General features: G+C 42.1%; 1 protein-coding gene across 2 annotated transcripts in view; it reads left to right on the top strand.

Annotated features, from left to right (window-relative positions):
- Positions 1–10,215, top strand: part of Znf326 (zinc finger protein 326) — a 41,558-nt gene extending 31,343 nt beyond the window's left edge. For both annotated transcript variants that reach the window (XM_052198513.1, XM_052198512.1), the window contains 5 exons: positions 925–1,072; positions 2,031–2,130; positions 5,100–5,230; positions 6,353–6,448; positions 9,673–10,215. In XM_052198513.1, the coding sequence (XP_052054473.1) occupies positions 925–1,072; positions 2,031–2,130; positions 5,100–5,230; positions 6,353–6,448; positions 9,673–10,047 (850 nt within the window). In that variant the 3' untranslated portion in view covers positions 10,048–10,215. The remainder of the gene's footprint in view (positions 1–924; positions 1,073–2,030; positions 2,131–5,099; positions 5,231–6,352; positions 6,449–9,672) is intronic.
- The last annotated feature ends 9,827 nt before the right edge of the window (positions 10,216–20,042 follow it).

Genomic DNA, 20,042 nt, shown 5'->3' with positions numbered 1-20,042 from the left:
CAGAAGAGGGTGTTGGATCCCATTACAGATGGTTGGGCGCCACCATGTGGTTACTGGGAATTGAACTTGGGACCTCTGGAAGAGTAGCCAGTGCCCTTAACCACTGAGCCATCTCTCCAGTTCTCACACCCTCCCTCTTCCCACCTTGGAGTATTAAGGAGTCAGTTATGCATTTAAGCAGTAACCTGTTGTAGGAAGTAGCACTAATTAACTGAATAATGACTGTGACATGAGTCATCTTAAGGGGTTCATGTGTCACCTCTGTGAAGACTGAGGCCATAGAAATAACTTACCCCAGATGACACAGAGAGATATGGTATGAACTGAGCAGTTAGCTCCTGAGCTTAGTAACTAAGGACATTAACACAGCAGAGACCCCAGTCAGTCAGGAGGCTGTTGTCATCAGCTAAGGAAAAAGAACTAACAGCATGCCTTCAAAGTAGGAACGTCATGGAGGAGTTCATTCTGGGTGGATTTTCACCTTCTAAATAATGTATATTTGTGCATTCTAGGCATGTAACTCTGAGGATTGTACATTCCAGAGTTTTGTGGAATTGAGTAACTGCTGCTTTGTGTCTGTTTGGCTTTAGACGTGGGTTTAGATAGTTTAGAAACTTGCAGAGAGGCCAGAGTGTGAAATTTGTTTTGGAGGTTTTAGAACCCGATGTTTCTTTATATTTACTGTAGCTTTTTAATGGCTCAGGCTTGAAGGTATCACCTTTTTGGTCTTTATATTTTTTATACTAGAAGCTTAAAATGCAAAGTACTTAAGTGACTGCTGTTTGAACTTAAATACCATTTCCCCCCTCTATCTTAATTTCAGAGTTCTAAGATAGAAAGAGAATAATTTCAGCTAATAAAACTATTTTTAGAAGCTCTAAATGAATAAGATAATATTTAAAAGAAAATTTCTTTTCTTTATAGAATGGCATTCACATGTTCATTTTGTAAATTTCGAACCTTTGAAGAAAAAGATATTGAACTGCATCTGGAAAGTTCTTCACATCAGGAAACATTAGATCATATTCAGAAACAAACCAAATTTGATAAAGTAGTTATGGAGTTTTTACATGTAAGTAGATTTTTTTGAGTTGGGAAACATTTTATTTGATCTGCATTTATTTGATCACTTTTACAATTTTTCTCTCACTTGTTTATGTTTCTAAAAAACTGATAATTACTCATTTAAGGAAACTTGTTAAAATTAGTTAGATGTGATTTCATATTAGAATTTGGAATTTTAACTGTAGAACTCAATTCTCAGTTATTTCAGAGAAAGAATCCCTTTAGCTGCTCTTTGCTGGTTCAGCTCCGTCTGTCCTTCCTGCAGAAGCCACTGTGCCCCCAGAAATGTGCTCCATGCGTGTGTGCATCCTTCATTTCAGAGGAGCTCATGTCTGTAGGAGCTGAATGACCTTGTCACTGTACAGCAGAGTCACAATCTCAGTGCCAGTCTTGGTATTTTTCGTGTGGTCGTCAATTTAATAGATTATTTTGAAGACCATTAGCATTACTTTTAATGAGCCAACTATAATTGGAAATAAATTATGTACAATGGTGCATAGTTAGTTTTATTTAGGTGGAAATGCCAAGACTGCACAAATACTTTGGGGACTTGAAAAAGCAAACAAGAGGAGGCTTGAGCTGGACTGCTAATTGCACAAAACTAATTTGGGTAGAAAGTTAAAAATACAGTATTCACTCAGACCTCCATAGCTAGCAGAATTGTGTCCTCTGATTGGATTAAAATTTGTTCCTGTAATTTTTCCGTAATGGGTTTCTATCTGTCAGTTATGATTCACCCATTTACCTGAGAAGGTTACTATCCAGCCTCTGAGTTCTTACTTCAGATGCTTAGAAGACATTGTGAAAAGTGAAGCAGTTTTCTAGTGTTTCATGATAGTCTCTTCAAGTAAATTGTGGGTTTCTTGTTCTTACAACAATCCCCATCAGTGATGGTGTTTCCTATAGGATGAACATACAGTAAGTGCTCCTTGGAAAGAGTCTGATTCTTTCTTTTTATTTTCTAGGAATGTATGGTGAATAAATTTAAAAAAGCATCTATTCGTAAGCAACAGACACTTAATCACCCAGAAGCTTACAAAATAATTGAAAAAGATATTATGGAAGGTGAGTATTTAGGCAAGTTGTTTTTATAAATTTATGTTTATATTTTATCTGTCATAACATGAAAACCTCAAGACTCCCACAGTTCAGTCATACTTGGAATCGTGTATCAGACGTCCACTTCCCGGCTTCTCGTTTCCATGCTTACACGTTTATCATTGCTTATAATTACCGCTTTCTCTTCAGTATAGAGTAGAGGTTCTCACCCTGACAGTCTTGACTTTGGCAAACCTGTCTCTAAAAATATTTATATTTACAGTAGCAAAATTATAGTTATGAAATAGCATGAGATAATTTTATGGTTGGGGTCACCACAACATGAAGAACTGTATTAAAGAGTCGCAGTATTAGGAAGGTTGGGAACCAGTTGGTTGCTACTTCATAACTGTAATTTTGCTATTATTATGAATTATAATATAAATATTTGACATGCAGGATATTTGATGTGCAACCCCCAAAGGGGTCCCGACCCACAGGTTGAGAACCACTGCTTTAGATGAAGGATTTGTCTTTAATTTTTCTGCTGTTTTTCATAACTTCCTTTAATTATTTTTAGAGTTAAGCAGTTTATTATATGGGTGCAGGGACGTTCGTGACTGCTGTGCCCAGGGAAGCTAGAAGAGGCTTCCTATACCCCTAGACCTGGAGTCACTCAACCCCTGATGTGGGTTTTGAAAATCAGACTCAGGTCCCCTGCAAGTGCAGTTCTGATTTTTAATCTCTGAGCCTTCTCTCCAGTTCTGTTGTTTCTCTCTGAAATTCAGATCATTAACTCTTTTTTCAGTCTTTCCTTCTTTTTTGAGTCTGAAGCCTGTATAAGCCTGTTCTTATTTAAAAAATAAAAACGAAAAAAGAACAAAAGCATAGTTCTATTGTAACTTGCCTTTTTATCTGCAAATAACCATTCTATAGGCCACAGCTCCACTGCTGAGCATTATATATTTCTACCCTCACCTACCTGACACCCGTCCTTTAGCTCTCTTAGTTACACTTAATAAACACCTTCTACTCTCATTAGCCTGCTGAGACTGCTCGGACAGGAAGCAGGCTACTTCGTTTTGAGATATGGTCTTATTACGTAGCCCCCTGGCCTTCAACTTGCAGCAATCCGGCCTCCTGAGTGCAAGGATTACAGGTGTAAGCCCAACCCAAAATGATTGCTTTTGTTTAGATCATCATCAGTAGGAGTCCACCCACTCTGGCCTGTGACTCCGCCTCCTTCACCCTTTACTGTCCCAGTGCGCTCTTATCCCCTGGATCTGCCTTCAGTCTTTGCACTTCTCCAGTCCATGTCTTCAGTATTCTCTTCCTTTATGTTTCTTTGAGGTGAACTCATTTACATACAGAGTTTAAATTAACATGTTTATGGGAATTATATCTGTAGGTCTAGCACGGATCTGTTTTCTGAAATCTTGTTTCATTCATTCACCTGCTGCTGTCTTTTCTGTAGTCATAGAACATCAACATTTGGGGCTGGAGAGATGATCAAAGTTAAGAGCGTGCAGTGCTGCCCCGGAGCCTCATTTGGTTCCCAGCACCCGTCCGTATCCAATGGCTCAGCACCGCCTGCAACTCTAGCTCCAGGAGGGTCTGACATTCTGGCCTCCTTGCACACCAGCACTACCCACACAAACACAGAGATGCAAAAAAATTAAAAGATAACAAAAATAAATCAAAACAGCATATCTCCAAAATCTGTCATTTCCTTTGCTAGTCTTTAAATAAGGAAACAAAAACTTAAAATACTTTGTTTTTCTTGAAAAAGATTGCTCTTGAAAAAATCCACCAAAGCAGAAGTAAGGAGTTATCCAAGGTGCTTCCATTCATGTGCAGCCTGATTTCCTGTAGTTGCATTTTTTACATGTTGAACAAATCTGTTGGTTTACCCCTCCTTTAAATCATTAAGGAGGGCATTGGGGGTCTGGAATGAGGACTCAGCGATAGAGAAGCCTTGTTAGTATGGCCAAGGACCCAGGTTTGACTACCAGGACCAGCATGACCACTCTTAACATTCGTAGCCCCCATCCTGGAGTCCAGCAAGGCACCAAGCACCTCTGTGCTACCTAGGCATCTGTGTGAAATAAACCTAAAAACATACTGCATGTGTTCAGATCCTCACATGTTCTCTGAAGAGTTCATAGGTTTTTTTTCCTCTGTCTAGTTCCCTCCCTCCCTCCTTCCCTTCCTCCCTTCCTTTCTTTTTGAATTCTACCATGTGATCACATAATTTCAGGAAATTAATGGTCCTTCATCTTGTACAGTGCAAGGCTAGCGGTCCGTGGCATGGTACGTAGAAAGCATGGGCACAAGAGGGGGGGCTGAGAGCTCACGTCTTACGTCTTACACCTCACACTCAGGCAGGAGACAGCCTGAAAGCAAGGTGAGGCTGTGAGCACCCCAAACCTGCGCTCACTGACTTCCTTTAACAAGGCCAAGCACCCCCAGATGTTACCACCATGTGGGTACCAATTGTCAAATCCAAGAACCTATGTGGCAAGTGCTCTCTACCAGTGAGCTACACATTCAGCTCAAGATTCCTCTAGATTGAGAATGGATGTTTTGTTCCTTATAGCATCTTTTTTTTTCTTTTCCTGCTCACTCATGTACATAATAATAGAACTCTTATTTTACTAAAATTACATCCATTTAGCTGTGTTTTTTGAGGAGGTAGACTAAAAGCTCTAAGCATGAGTAACTTACATGATGAGAAAGTATGACATGGGACTGAGAGGTGGCTCGGTAGTAAAGAAAATGTACATCAGCTGACGTACACCACCTTCAGCTCCACATCTACGAGGACCTGACACAAACCAAGCCCTATATATGCAGACATAAGATGCGCAGAACTTGACACATGCCTACATGCTCTGATCCTTTGTTGTAAGGAGTAAAATGATGATGGGAACTAGAGAGAACTTGATCTGTCAGAAGTAAAGTGTGGGCATTTCTTCCCTAAATAAACTTGTCTGCAGGTGTTACTGCAGATGATCACATGATGAAGGTGGAGACTGTTCACTGTAGTGCTTGTAGCGTGTACATCCCTGCTTTACACAGCTCTGTTCAGCTGCACCTGAAGTCTCCTGACCATGGCAAAGGGAAGCAGGTATGACTGCAGTCTTTATACAGTTCTTGAACTTTCTAACAGTTCTTGAATTTTCCTTTGGCTATTGTTTCTGTCCTAGATCTTCAATGTGAACAGCTAGTAGAGGCAGAGTCATATCATAGTTAAGATCATAGACTTGGAGCAAGGCTTTCTGAGATAGAACCCTAGTGTTAAAGAAGTTCCTTATCTAACTTTCCTTATCTGTTGGATGAAGCTGGAATCATTCTTTTGTGCTTGTTTAAGGAGTCAGTTAGCTACCATGTAATACCTAATAAAATGGTGCCTGTAATAGTGAGCGTTTAGGAAATTACACTTGAAAAGCAGTTTTTGTTTCTACTTTTGTTATTTTTAAGTTGCTACAAAATGGTTTTGTGAATAAACCATGTGTGCTAGAACAAAAAGGAAAGGAAAATTTTATTATGACTTGCCTGTTTTTCTGTTTGGGAAAGCCCATTTGAAACTAGTCTTAGCATTTACTATCTCTTGTGGCTTCTGAACAGGAAGTCTTCAACAGCATGTACAGGCTGCTTGTTCCCCAATTAGGACATGCTGTTTCTTCCTTACACTGGGCTTTATCTAGTTGGCTTTACTTCAGAAAACATGAGTGCTTATATTGTAAAAAATGAGTTCATTTGTAAAATAGACACGAAGATTTAAAAATTAAAACGACTAAATGGAGGAGACTTTGAGTCTCTGTTTTGGAATGATGGAATTTCAGTTCACACTCCTTTACACACTTACAGCTGTGATGTCCAGCTGGTAGACCTTCATATTATTACCTTGTCTCCTCTGTGTAGTACTTTTTTTGTGATAACTTAGAAGCCTTGAAGAAGACTGATTATGTTGGATGTTTATTGATAAAGAGTGGAATAAAAGACTTAGACTTGGGAGTGCTGTATTGTTGTATTGTATTGCGTTGTATTGTATTGTATTTGCTTATGAAAGTTCATGGTCTCAATCCATGAATGATTTAAATTACAAGCACAATGACTATAGTTATTCATAGCTTAATTTGTTGTGAAAGTCATTTAAATATAGGAATTTGAGTGTAAAATATCACTTTAAGTCTCTAAACTTTCCATGCCCTGGCTTTCTAGAACCCCACTGTTCTGTTTTCCATAGGCTTATAAGGAACAGATAAAGAGGGAAAGTGTGCTGACTGCTACAAGCATCTTAAACAACCCGATCGTGAAGGCTCGGTATGAGCGCTTTGTTAAGGTGAGCTGTTTAGGATGTGATATATAATTGTATGTAACCTGACACTAAACCCGCCCCGGCACAGGGTGGAGGGGAGTGGGAGGGGATAGGATTCCTTTCACTATTGTTGGATTCGAGGGCAGAGGGCAGCAGTCATTTCCTGCTTCTAGCTCTAAATCAGTGAGTTAGAGGATCAGGATGTTAGTCTTAGTCACATATTGTGGTACATTTGTAAGTGCTTCCGGTGGTGGTGGTGGTGGTGGTGGTGGTGGTGGTGGTGGTGGTGGTGGTGGTGGTGGGTGTGTCTGGAGAATGTCACCTCAGGAGCTTTGCACCTTGCTTTTGACACAGGGTCTGTGATTGGCCTAGGGCTTGCATAGTTAGTGAAGCCGCTGGCCACCCAACTATTTCTGCCTCCCCAGCTCTGGGGTGACAGACCTGTGCCACCAGGCCTGGCTTTTGATTTGGGCTCAGAGGCTCATACCGCGGTCTCTTGGTTTATGTGGCAAGTGCTTTATGACGGCACTATTTCCCAGCCCTTAGCGTTGTCGATGACGTATGTCTGCCATGGTTATTGCTTCAGATGGTCCCTCTTCACTTAGCCCAGCGTTATTCTTGTCTCCCACGGCTGTGTTCTTTGCACTAGGAAGATGGTTTCTTCCTTAGATTTATGGATATTCCTTGTCTTGGTCACTGTTTTCTCCTCATCCGTGTTCTGTTTCACCATTCTCACACCCTCATTTGGATCCATACCTTGCCCCTTCTCAGGGTCCTCTGTAGACAGACAGCGCTCAGCATTTTCCTGAACTAAAGAGTGACCTGATTGTTCTTGGACTCTGGACTTCTTCTTTATTATGGCCTTTTCTTACCATACTTCAGAAGATACCTTGCCCCATGTTATGCTCTTCAACTCCTGTTATTTGCTGTCACTGAAAACTTCTCACCTGGAAGAATAGAATCAAGATCTTTTTTAAAGGTGTGGTTAAATAGGCCTCATGAAGACCCTCTGGAGTAATTTCCCAAACTTCTCAGATTACTATTCTGAAGTGGTTTCTTTCCTTTCCTTTCCTCCTCTTCCTTCCCTCCCTCCCTCCCTCCCTCCCTCCCGATCTCTCCCCTCTCTTTCTCCCCTCTCTCTCCCCCCTCTCTCTTTCTTGTCCTTCCTCCCTCTCTCTTCCTCCCTTCCAAGTTAGGGTTTCTCTGTGTAGCCCTGGCTCTCCCGGAACTTGCTCTGTAGACCAGGCTGCTGTCAAATTCACTGAGGTCCCCCTGGCTCTGCCTCCTGAGTGCTGCAATCAAAGGTGTGCATTACCACTGCCTGCTCCTGAAGTGTTTCTTGTTAGGCTTCTTTCTGATAATTTTGATTCAGAAGGTCTGAGGTTGGTTAGAAATTAGTATTTAAGAAAGGCTCCAGGACTTGACAGCTTCCGCTTGTGTGGGGCCAGGCATGTGCTTTCTTGTGAACTTACAGTTAATTGTGAGACATGTTCTCGGACGCGGCTGTTGCTCTAACTCCCACTTATGACATACTTCAAAAATTGTTATTAAGGTTATTAAGTGATCTAGTTGTCACATTTAGTGCTTTAAAAATTAACATCCTGGTGCTTGAGAGTTAGCTCATTTGGTAAACGACTTGCTGTGCAAGTGTAAGGACCTGTGTGTGACCTCAGAACCTACCTAGGAGAAACTTGGACAGAGGGTGCATGATTGTTAGTCAGTGCTGTGGGGGAGAGAGGGGGCATCCCTGAGGCTCTGCTGAGCTAGCCTAGTCTTAACTGGCCTCAAAAATCATGATGCACAGCTCTTGAGAAAAGACATCAGAAGTTGTCTCCTGATTTCACATACACTTGAACATACATGCACTCACATGCAAACACACAAAAATCCTCAGCCTTCCTCATTCATCTTTGATAGTGATGGACGCGAGTGGTTTTTCAATCCCCCCTTTTTTTTTTATCTGTTTTGTTGTTTGACACTGGTCATTGATCACGTTTTCTGTAAATGTCCACTTTTGGCAAATACTGTTTCTCTGAGCGCCTTCTCTCTCCTGCCCCTGTGCAGGCTGCTTCTGGGCTTTGTCCCAGCCCTAACTTAGTTCTGACGTGCACCCGAGGCTGCCCCGTGTGGGAATGACTCTGAGTCACTGTCAGCTCAGCGCTGACCTTCCTGCAAATCCATGGGACTGTTGTTCTGGCCACTGCTCTCTATGGGCTGGAGATGTATGGACGCACACTAAACATTTGTATCTCCCTCTGTAGTTGAGCGCAGCATGCCCCACCCCTTCCCTCTCCCCACGATAGTGTACATACTCTGTTCTGATGTTCCACATCTTTCAGAATTTTATCGGTGGATTCTTACTAGAATCGTCTTCCTTAGGGTCCACCCCCTTTTCATGGTATGGAGACTGAACACCGGATCTTCTAAGCCCATTCTGAACCATTATACTGCACGACCCTGGCAGTTAGTATACACGTCATCCTACAGGCTTCTGTTTGACCATCTTGAAATGTAGCACCAGCCTGAATAGGTGCTTCAGAAGCTTCACTCCTCTTCGCTGCACACATTGAGTCGTCCAGTGTGCTCACTGCACATGAGACTTAACGCAGATAAATACTACTAAGATAAAACACAGGGCTCTGGTGTGGCTCAGCCAGATAAAGGCACTTGCCACTGAGCCCAGTGACCAGAATTCAGTCCTTGGGTTCTGGAAGGAGAAAACAGATAGCTGATGGTTATGTGACCTCCACATGTCAGCATGTGTGCACGCATATGTGCTCACACAGCGCATCAAAGCAATAAATAAAAAGTACCTTTGAATGCTTGCCCAAAATGTTCCTTTAATTTTTGCAAGTAAAAGTCATGGTGTCTAGTGGCTGAAGCAAGGTGCATATGGTTTTCATTGAGCTCCTGGGAGACCCAGAACAGAGCACAGCGAGGGGTGCGTTGTTAAGTAGATCATCTGTATCAGCCGGTTTGCTGGTATCAAATCGTGTTTCCACTTGTATATAGGATTTTAGAAACTCAGTTAAAATTTTTGGTTTTTTAAAAAGTGCTCTAATTTAAGGAATATAAAATAACTAATAAATTATATACTCATTTAGAATGAAGTAGATTCTTAAAATATTTAATAGATTTGTCATAAGTAAAATAAGCTTCAAATATGGGTTTTTTCCCCCTAAAATTCAATAAGTATCAATCGTAGAAAAACAATAGTGTTGAGTGTAAAAGCCATTTGTCTTGTTTAGGGAGAGAATCCTTTTGAAATGCAAGATCATGCTCCGGATCAGCAGCTAGAAGGAGATGAAGAAGACGAAGAGAAGATTGATGAACCCATCGATGAAGAGGAAGAGGAGGAGGAAGAGGAAGAGGAAGTGGAGGAAGAAGGAGAGGAAGGGGAGGAAGCTGGATCTGTGGAGGAAGAAGGGAATGTGGATGGAGAGGAGGGCACAGCAGTAGCAGCAGCAGTGGCCGTGGCAGGGGAGGTGGAGACAGTGGGAGAGGCAGAGGGAGCAGGGGAGGTGGAGGAAGAGGTGGAGGAGGCGGCGGTGGAGGCGGAGGGGACAGAGGATCTTGCCACCCATGCCTGTGCTACTGAGCAGTGTGAGCTCAGTCAGATGTAGGCGCCACACTTCACAGGGGCCTTACTGGCTGCTACCATAGAAAATGGAAGATGCTGAGTAGCTTATGGTATGAGTTGACACCATGTTGCATGCATTCCACATATTAAAGTTTGTTTTATATAATTTCTAAATGTTTGGCACTTGTTTAATAAAATGAAGTTAAGATGATTTCAGTTTAGTTTTTATAGATACCAAACTTAGGTATGATAAATTGTTTGTATGATTTTTAAGCTTAGTTTTTCTTACCTTACTGGTGTTGAGGGCTCTAGGTGTGTGCTGCTCCTCTGTCCCTTGTAGTCATTTGGACTTAACTGCTGCTCTTGGGAGGGAACCGTTCAGTGTGCATTCAGTTTCCGAGGATGTACTCTAGATTGATTGGACAAGTAGTTTGTCCTGATTTTAGTATTTCTTTTTTACACTGAATAGTGGTTAGCACTAAGATGGCCTAAAGGGTTTTATGTACAGTTCCCTTTGTAGCAATAAAATGTTTTCTTTTTTTTTTAAAACAAGGACTTTCTCCTTTGATTGCAATTTAAACATTTCATCAATTAAATGAGTATTTAAAAATCAATATCTGCCTTAATGTATGAGTTTAGCTCACAAGTATTTCAAGTGATTGAGAAGACTTGAATTAAAGCATTTTTCCTCAGTCATATTTTTAAAAAGTGTGACTACTGTATATTTTCTAACACATTTCAGAGGTCAGTCTGTAATTGACCTTGTTTATACTAGCTTTAGTTTGTTCTTTTCTTTGTGCCTATGTCAAACCTTGGAATCTTCCTGAAAATACAATTTAATACAAATTATTTGTGGTTTTTTGTCATGTCTTTTTTTCCGGGAGAACCAGGAATCAAGCCTTCTGTTTTTAAAAAAATAATTGTTTCTCCTTCACTCTTTCAAATATTTTCCTTTAAAAAAACAAAACTACCTACATATTAGCCAAGAGGACTGGAGACTGCCTATTTTAAATCATTATTGTAAGGTAGTTTGTGCAAATGAAAAAGCAGTGCTGTACAAACCACCAGCCTCTCAGTGATCACCAGGAGTTGTTGTCCTTAAATCATCAGGATGCCACTCTTTTCTAATGACACAGATCTTGAGAATTTGAGGCATTGGATGGGCAGCGTCTGTGATGAAGCACTAAGTCAGCGAGTGCATGGGTGTTTGCAGACGTGTGTGTTTGTGTACACAGGTATGGGCACATATGTGTGGATACATGTGTCTGTGGAGGTTGCCAGGTGTCCTGCTTTATTGTGCTTCACCTTATTCCTTTGAGAGGGTCTCTTACTGAAGCTGGAACTAGGCTGGTAGCCTGTAAGCCCCAGATATCTATCTCCATGCTCTGTAAAAGTAACTTCATTTGTCTGAGGGAAATGTCGTCTTGAAGGCCTGCTGCTGAATCAGCTCACCCTTTCTAGTTCTTTCTGAACTCAAACTCCTCTCCAAGGTAACAGATTCAAACTCGCTTCCCTCAGCTTCTGACTGAATTGCTCTGCTTGGCTTCAAACGAACTCTGGCAATCTGTTTTAATCTTCTGGTTCCTTGTCATTCTCTGGCTCATTCTGTCTTCACCGTTGTTTAGCCTGTTTTCTCTGCAACCTGTCTCTAAAGCTCTTCGGGTAAAAACCTGCCTCTGAACTCTCTGGACTGAGAGCCACTAACTCAGCTCCCTGCACTGCCTCTCAGCTCTCTGACTCAGTGACTCAGCTCTTAACAGTTTATCTTTCCTGTGTTCTTGTGAGAGTTGGGCATATTCTATCTCTGACTCATTCTGTCAGATCTTTCTTTTGATTCATAACTTTGCCCCTCAATTAGACATCACTTTCAGACATCCCTTGTCCTTCTACCAGCTAGTCTCACGTTGGCATTAAAGGTGTGCACTAAGGTTGGAGTAAAGGTGGCTAAGGCTGAGCCACACCACAAGTAAAAAACAGGATTTTCCATTCAACAATATAATCTTAGGGTTCATAGTGTGATCAGATACCTGCAGCAGATTTTCTCCTTTTACCATGTGGGGCCTGGGAATCTAACCTAGGTTGTTGAGTTTAGAAGCAGGTGCTTTAGCCCACTGAGCCATCTTGCTGGCCCTGAATTGAAAGTTTTTAAATAGAACATCTCTGAACATCTGAGATTTGAAGGAAGAGTCATGTATACAAACATCCACACATCCATACAAACGCTGCAACAGTTTTTAAGATATTTTAGAATGAGATAGAAAAGAACTGATGTAGTAATGTTTATATAGATGAGCTTGTTTGCAGGACGGTATTAAGGTCTATTTTTAGACATTCAAATGAATTTTCCATTTGATGACTTGTAGGTTTGCAGTACAGTGTACATGCAAATTAACTTTTGCACTCGTTACTGTCTCTGACTCCCTTCCTGTAGCAAGGACAGTTGAGCATTTGCCCTCCACGCTGTCCTCACCGCCAGCCCTTGTCTAAGCGTCTGCAGGGACTGCCCCTTTCCTCCTTCAGTGCTCGAGTGAGCCAGTGCTGCTTCTAAACCTTACAGGCTCCCTCTTTCACCTGAGCTGCTACCAACATCGTTTATGTCACGTCATCGTTGGTACCGTGCCGTGCATAGTTGCCTTTTAATTAAGACAGTTCCTTGCCATCCCTAGATGGCTGTAATAGAACTTTAGAAAGTTGCTTGACTCCGTATGCCACGTTGATCTGGAGCTCTCCTGTCATAGACTCATCTAATAACGAAGCTGTGTAGAGTTTCCTGCTGCACCTCATACTGTTTTCACATCTGTCATCATCACAGAGGTCTCACTTGGCATCAGCAGCACTGCTCCCAGTACATTTGACTATTTAGTAGTTGTACTGTACCTAGTTGGGATCCTGTTGGAATGCAAACAGAACCTGCCTAGCTAGGGGCAGTGGTGAATGCGGTTGGCCCTAGCAACCTTGAGGACTCCTTTGAAGCATCCATACTCACCTCTTCCCACTTTCTCTTCCTTTATTCTTCAATTCTCTAATTTTTGTCTTTAATGGCAAATTAGGATTTCTTTTCCATTCAATTCAACGTAACCCTTTTAACTCAGCCTGAACAATTACTAAGGCATTAAGTGGGAAACAGACACAGGATGGTCTTGGTAGATGCCAGGAAATCCCTCCTTAACTAAAATGTGTTTTAAGTTACTGTTGGGCTAAGAGCAGACAGAAACAAATGGGGTCAGGGTTAGGGGGAGATTTCTTATCCCAAGCGAACGGGTGTTTTGTCTTCTTAGATGCCTGTATACCATGTGCATGCAGTACCACTGGAGGCCAGAAGAGAGCATCGGATTCCCTGGAACTGGAGTTACAAATGGTTCTGTCTTCATGGGGTTGCTGGGTCTTGAACCCAGGTCTCTTCAGCCCACGGAAGCCTTTTTACTATAACCAATGAGTCCCTTCAGCAAACATTCAGTTTACAGTCCTGACAGAGCTGCTGAGGCTCACCTAACCCTGAGAAATATCAGGAAAGGACACAGTAGACATTTCAGGCAGGGTGATTGATGATGGAGGCAACGTCCCAAAGGATCAACTGAAAAGCTATTGCTGATAGGTAGTTTTGAGTAGTTCCCCCATGAGGACCTGTAACTTTATACTAGTGTTGGCCAGTAGGAAATTTAAAATTGAATCTACAACAGAAATCTGAACTATGTGCTACAGAAATGTGTTGGAAGAAAGGGATAGCCGGATGAAAGAAACCACATATTTTAATGAAGACTATGAAATACTTGAGAAAACAAAGCAACTTATATCCCTGTCTATTAAAAATTGGTGGCCTATATGTCAGTTTTTCAAATTGACTATGGGTTAAAAGTTAATAGTTTATGGAAGGTTGAAGTGTCTCAGGGATTAAGAGCACTTGCTGATCTTGAAGAGGACCTGCAGTCTGTTGTCAGCACCCACAGTGTGGCTCAAAGCTGCTTGGAACTCCAGTTTCAAGGGATCCATGCATCACCTGGCCTCTGCAGGCACCAAGCACACATGCCACAGACACACATGCAGGCGAATTCACACACAACTCAGTCTTAAAGGAAGTCTTGAGTAGGTGATGTGTGTGTGGCAGATGGGCACATCAATGTGTCGAGAGACTGAGCCTCCTCAGAGGTTATTCTGCACCATAAAGACCTGACTCCTGTGAAGAGGGGGGGAAAGGGGGTAAAGCTATTCTCCACTCTGCCTTAGCAGTCCTCAGGAACTGTTTTTTGTTCTGTTTATGGGAGCCATAGGAACTTGTGGTAGCTGCTAGGAGTAAGGCTTCAGATGGAAGGTCAGGGTTTCCAGGTTGATGAATGAACACCACATAGGGCACCAAAGACATCATACAGTTTCACCCATGTCTAGTGAGCCAGTGAGTTTATAGGGGTCACTCAAAGGCAGCTGCATCCCTGGACCTTCCTGCACAGCCTTTTGGCAGTGTGGTCCAGCGAGAGTGAATGTCGTGGGATTCTGAGTCTCCCAAATTTCCTCTCTGGAGCAAGGGATGCTTCAATTTGGGGGCAGTGGCTACATAAGAGGTTTTATAGGAAGGGTAGACATCAGTAGATTAATGCAGCTATAACTGGCTCAGAAATTCGTGTGCAAAGATGGCTTACAAAGCAGTAAGGACAAGGTAACTTGCATTTCATACTAGAAAACAATACAGTAAGAGCTTAGATACGCATTATTTGTGGAAGATAACGTAGGAAGGAGCTAGAGACACTGGGGAAAAGACATGCCAATATCACAGTGCACATAAATATACATTGAGGGGGTAGACAACAGTATTAAAATAAGGTTTTTTAAAAAAGCCTTCTAGTTTTGGAATAAAGAATCTTAAGATACACATCCCAAAAGTCTTAAACAAATAGTGACATATTTGGTACATAAAAATTAAAAAAAAACAACAAAAAACTGAGCAATGTGGTGTACAGCTGTAAACGTAGCATTTTGGGATGCTGAGGCAGGAGGGGCTTGAGTGTAAGCCTGGTCTCTGAGTGTGAGTGTAGCCTGAAGGTGGTGGGGATTGGGGACATCAGAGGGCGAAAGAAGCCATAGGGAAATGGACGTGTAAAAGAAGGAACTACTGGGGCTGAAGAGATAGCTCAGTGGTTAAGAGCACTGCCTGCTCTTCCAGAGGTCCTGAGTTCAATTCCCATCAACCACATGGTGGCTCACAACCATCTGTAATGGGATCTGACGCCCTCTTCTGGTGTGTCTGAAGACAGTTACAGCGTACTCATATAAATAAAATAAATAAATATATAAATGTAAAAAATAAAATATAAATTAAAAAAAAAAAAGAAGGAACGTCTGTAAGTGCACGCCCGGGACAAAGGTGCGGTAAGTCGGTAACTCCAGGGAACCCAGGGATTCGCCATGGCCTTTGCTGGCGAAGAAACGTCCTTTCGAAGACGCAGTGGGCAATTTGGATATTCACAGCAACACCTGAGGTGTATACTCTGCAACCGGCCGTTGTGCTAGTGAGGGAGAGGCAGTTGCTTCTAAAATATCCTGTGGCTGTCTTGAAGCAAATGCTGTTTTTGTTCTTACCGGAAGATGCCTCAAAGATTTTCACAAAGCAAATTTACCTCATAATCAATGGCAGAATGCTTCTCAGCATCAGAAATGACCAAGTGTGGGGGAAACTGCATGGGTCTGTGAGGCTGGCCTTCCCGGCATTCCAGGCAGTGACAAAAAAGACAAAAAAAATTTGGGAAAAACCTGTGTACTCATCAGTAAGAGTCATAGTTAAATTGTGGGACAGGTACCACGACAGCATGCTCTGTACCATCATAAAGAGCCTGCCTATGCTGACTTGCGAAAGAAAAAGCAAGCTACCTTCTATATTAGACTCCCATTTTGCAAAGTCTCTATATGTGTGTAAATACACAAAGTCCAAGCTATGTGTATAACAGCCTGTAAGGACAGTTTATTCCCAGGAAAGAGTCTGAAGGGAAAGGCAGATAGTGTGCACTTCCAAGGAAGAAATGCACATTTGGATGGGGGGGGGTGTCTCCAAATCTATTATTTTTGGTTTTATTTTGAAAAGATATGTACTGTTAGACTCCCATTTTGCGAAGTCTCTATATGTGTGTAAATACACAAAGTCCAAGCTATGTGTATAACAGCCTGTAAGGACAGTTTATTCCCAGGAAAGAGTCTGAAGGGAAAGGCAGATAGTGTGCACTTCCAAGGAAGAAATGCACATTTGGATGGGGGGGTCTCCAAATCTATTATTTTTGGTTTTATTTTGAAAAGATATGTACTGGCCAGCTTTTTACATCAACTGGACACTAGCTAGTCATCAGAGAAGGAGCCTTAGTTGAGGAAATGCCCCCATGAGATTCAGCTGTGAGGCATTCTCAATGAGTGATCAAGGGGGGCGGGCCCAGCCCACTGTGGGTGGCTCCACCTTGGGCTGTGGTCCTGAGTTCTATAAGAAAGCAGGCCAGGCAAACCAGTAAGCAGCCTCTGCTTCAGCTCCTGCCTCCAGGCTCCTGCCCTGTGAGTGCCTGCCCTGACTTCCTTCTGTGATGAACAGCTGTGTGGCAGTGTAAGCTGAATAAACCCTTTCCTCCCCAACTTGCTTTTGCTCATAGTGTTTCTTCACAGCAATAAGAACCCTAAGACAGGATATAATACTGTGTTTTTTTTAAATTAGGTATATTCTTTATTTACACATAATACTGTGTTATTGTGTAAATGCTTAAAAGTATTGAAAACAGAAATATATAAAATAGAATTCCCCAACTTAGATATGACATTTCTAACAGTTTTTGCATATTTCCTCATATGACCCCTTATATATTCATTGATTATTTCTAAATGGAAGATAGATGTTTGATACAGTTCCTTGAGGTAAGAAAAACAGAACCAAAGGGTTAGGAGGGAGATGCTAAATTGATTTGGAAGCATGTAAAGTTGGCTTTCTTCCCGGGATGTTGTGGTGTCCTTGATGCATGGTCAGATATGTGGTCCTGGTGCTTGAGGAGCGTGCGGTCAGCAGCAGCTGTCCTTCTCTGTGATGGGATTTCTTACAGTGGTGTTAAGGAACAGTTGATTGGCCTTGGGACTCGAAGATCTTTCATTCCTGCCATTCCTGGCATTGCCAGTGCATGTTTTCTCTCAGCTCAGGAAAGGCCTTTAAGCAAACACCTTAATCTCTCATCTGTGAGGTGAAGGTAACATTGGCTTTCCACGCGGGATTACTCCACAGGATAAATGGCCGTGAGGAAGTGCTGCTCTCCATTGAGACACTGGCTGTTTTGCTTTTCCTGCAGTCAGAATTACTTGTGTGTATGTGTGTGTGTGTGTGTGTGTGTTTTGTCAGTGATGGAAGTAAATCAAATGTTGGCCTGGTAAATCCATATGTAGAGTTAATATAGACATAGAGACATTTGGGCTTAAGTATTTCTTAATTTTGAATTAGTGTTTGTTTGTTTGTTTGTTGCTTTTGAGACAGAGTTTCTCTGTGTAGCCCTGGCTGTCCTGGAACTCACTCTGTAGACCAGGCTGGCCTTGGACTCAGAAATCCACCTGCCTCTGCCTCCCAAGTGCTGGGGTTACAGGCGTGCGCCACCACGCCCAGCTTGAATTAGTTTTAAAAGTGTTTTTATGATGTACATTGATTATACATGAGGATTGGTTTCACTGTGGAATTTGATGCATTGAATGCATTGAATGCATTTTAATCCTGTGCATCCTATCATTTCCCTCCACTATGTCCCCTCCTTGTTCCAGATGTCACCCTTTAACCCTCGTCCTTACAAGTCTCTTTGTGTGGCTCTTACAGTTCTATTAGGCTCATTACATGGGCATGGGCATCTCACCTTTGACTGCACTACCCTAAAAAAAAATCGGCTTAGTCTTGAGTTCTCATAGCCCACTTTGATGGTTATCTTGAGTTTCATAGCCCACTTTGATGGTTATCTTGAGTTCTCATAGCCCACTTTGATGGTTATCTTGAGTTCTCATAGCCTACTTTGATGGTTATCTTGAGTCCTCATAGCCCACTTTGATGGTTATCTTGAGTTTCATAGCCCACTTTGATGGTTATCTTGAGTCCTCATAGCCCACGTTGATGGTTATCTTGAGTCCTCATAGCCCACTTTGATGGTTATCTTGAGTTTCATAGCCCACTTTGATGGTTATCTTGAGTCCTCATAGCCCACGTTGATGGTTATCTTGAGTCCTCATAGCCCACGTTGATGGTTATCTTGAGTCCTCATAGCCCACTTTGATGGTTATCTTGAGTTTTCATAGCCCACTTTGATGGTTATCTTGAGTCTTCATAGCCCACTTTGATGGTTATCTTGAGTTCTCATAGCCCACGTTGATGGTTATCTTGAGTCCTCATAGCCCACTTTGATGGTTATCTTGAGTTCTCATAGCCCACTTTGATGGTTATCTTGAGTTTCATAGCCCACTTTGATGGTTATCTTGAGTCCTCATAGCCCACTTTGATGGTTATCTTGAGTTCTCATAGCCCACTTTGATGGTTATCTTGAGTTTCATAGCCCACTTTGATGGTTATCTTGAGTTCTCATAGCCTACTTTGATGGTTATCTTGAGTCCTCATAGCCCACTTTGATGGTTATCTTGAGTCCTCATAGCCCACGTTGATGGTTATCTTGAGTCCTCATAGCCCACGTTGATGGTTATCTTGAGTTTCATAGCCCACTTTGATGGTTATCTTGAGTTCTCATAGCCCACGTTGATGGTTATCTTGAGTTCTCATAGCCCACGTTGATGGTTATCTTGAGTCCTCATAGCCCACGTTGATGGTTATCTTGAGTTTCATAGCCCACGTTGATGGTTATCTTGAGTCCTCATAGCCCACTTTGATGGTTATCTTGAGTCCTCATAGCCCACTTTGATGGTTATCTTGAGTTTCATAGCCCACTTTGATGGTTATCTTGAGTTCTCATAGCCCACTTTGATGGTTATCTTGAGTTCTCATAGCCTACTTTGATGGTTATCTTGAGTCCTCATAGCCCACGTTGATGGTTATCTTGAGTTCTCATAGCCCACTTTGATGGTTATCTTGAGTTCTCATAGCCCACTTTGATGGTTATCTTGAGTCCTCATAGCCCACTTTGATGGTTATCTTGAGTCCTCATAGCCCACTTTGATGGTTATCTTGAGTCCTCATAGCCCACTTTGATGGTTATCTTGAGTTCTCATAGCCCACTTTGATGGTTATCTTGAGTTCTCATAGCCTACTTTGATGGTTATCTTGAGTCCTCATAGCCCACGTTGATGGTTATCTTGAGTCCTCATAGCCCACGTTGATGGTTATCTTGAGTCCTCATAGCCCACGTTGATGGTTATCTTGAGTTTCATAGCCCACTTTGATGGTTATCTTGAGTTCTCATAGCCTACTTTGATGGTTATCTTGAGTTTCATAGCCCACTTTGATGGTTATCTTGAGTTCTCATAGCCCACGTTGATGGTTATCTTGAGTCCTCATAGCCCACTTTGATGGTTATCTTGAGTCCTCATAGCCCACGTTGATGGTTATCTTGAGTTTCATAGCCCACTTTGATGGTTATCTTGAGTTCTCATAGCCTACTTTGATGGTTATCTTGAGTCCTCATAGCCCACTTTGATGGTTATCTTGAGTTTCATAGCCCACTTTGATGGTTATCTTGAGTTCTCATAGCCCACTTTGATGGTTATCTTGAGTCCTCATAGCCCACGTTGATGGTTATCTTGAGTCCTCATAGCCCACGTTGATGGTTATCTTGAGTTTCATAGCCCACTTTGATGGTTATCTTGAGTTCTCATAGCCCACTTTGATGGTTATCTTGAGTTTCATAGCCCACTTTGATGGTTATCTTGAGTCCTCATAGCCCACGTTGATGGTTATCTTGAGTCCTCATAGCCCACGTTGATGGTTATCTTGAGTTTCATAGCCCACTTTGATGGTTATCTTGAGTTCTCATAGCCCACTTTGATGGTTATCTTGAGTTTCATAGCCCACTTTGATGGTTATCTTGAGTTCTCATAGCCCACGTT

Source organism: Apodemus sylvaticus, chromosome 11 (assembly GCF_947179515.1).
Source record: "Apodemus sylvaticus chromosome 11, mApoSyl1.1, whole genome shotgun sequence".
NCBI classification, from domain to species: Eukaryota; Metazoa; Chordata; class Mammalia; order Rodentia; family Muridae; genus Apodemus; species Apodemus sylvaticus.
Note: the sequence above shows the minus strand (reverse complement) of the source record. Positions and strands in the feature narration are given on the sequence as shown.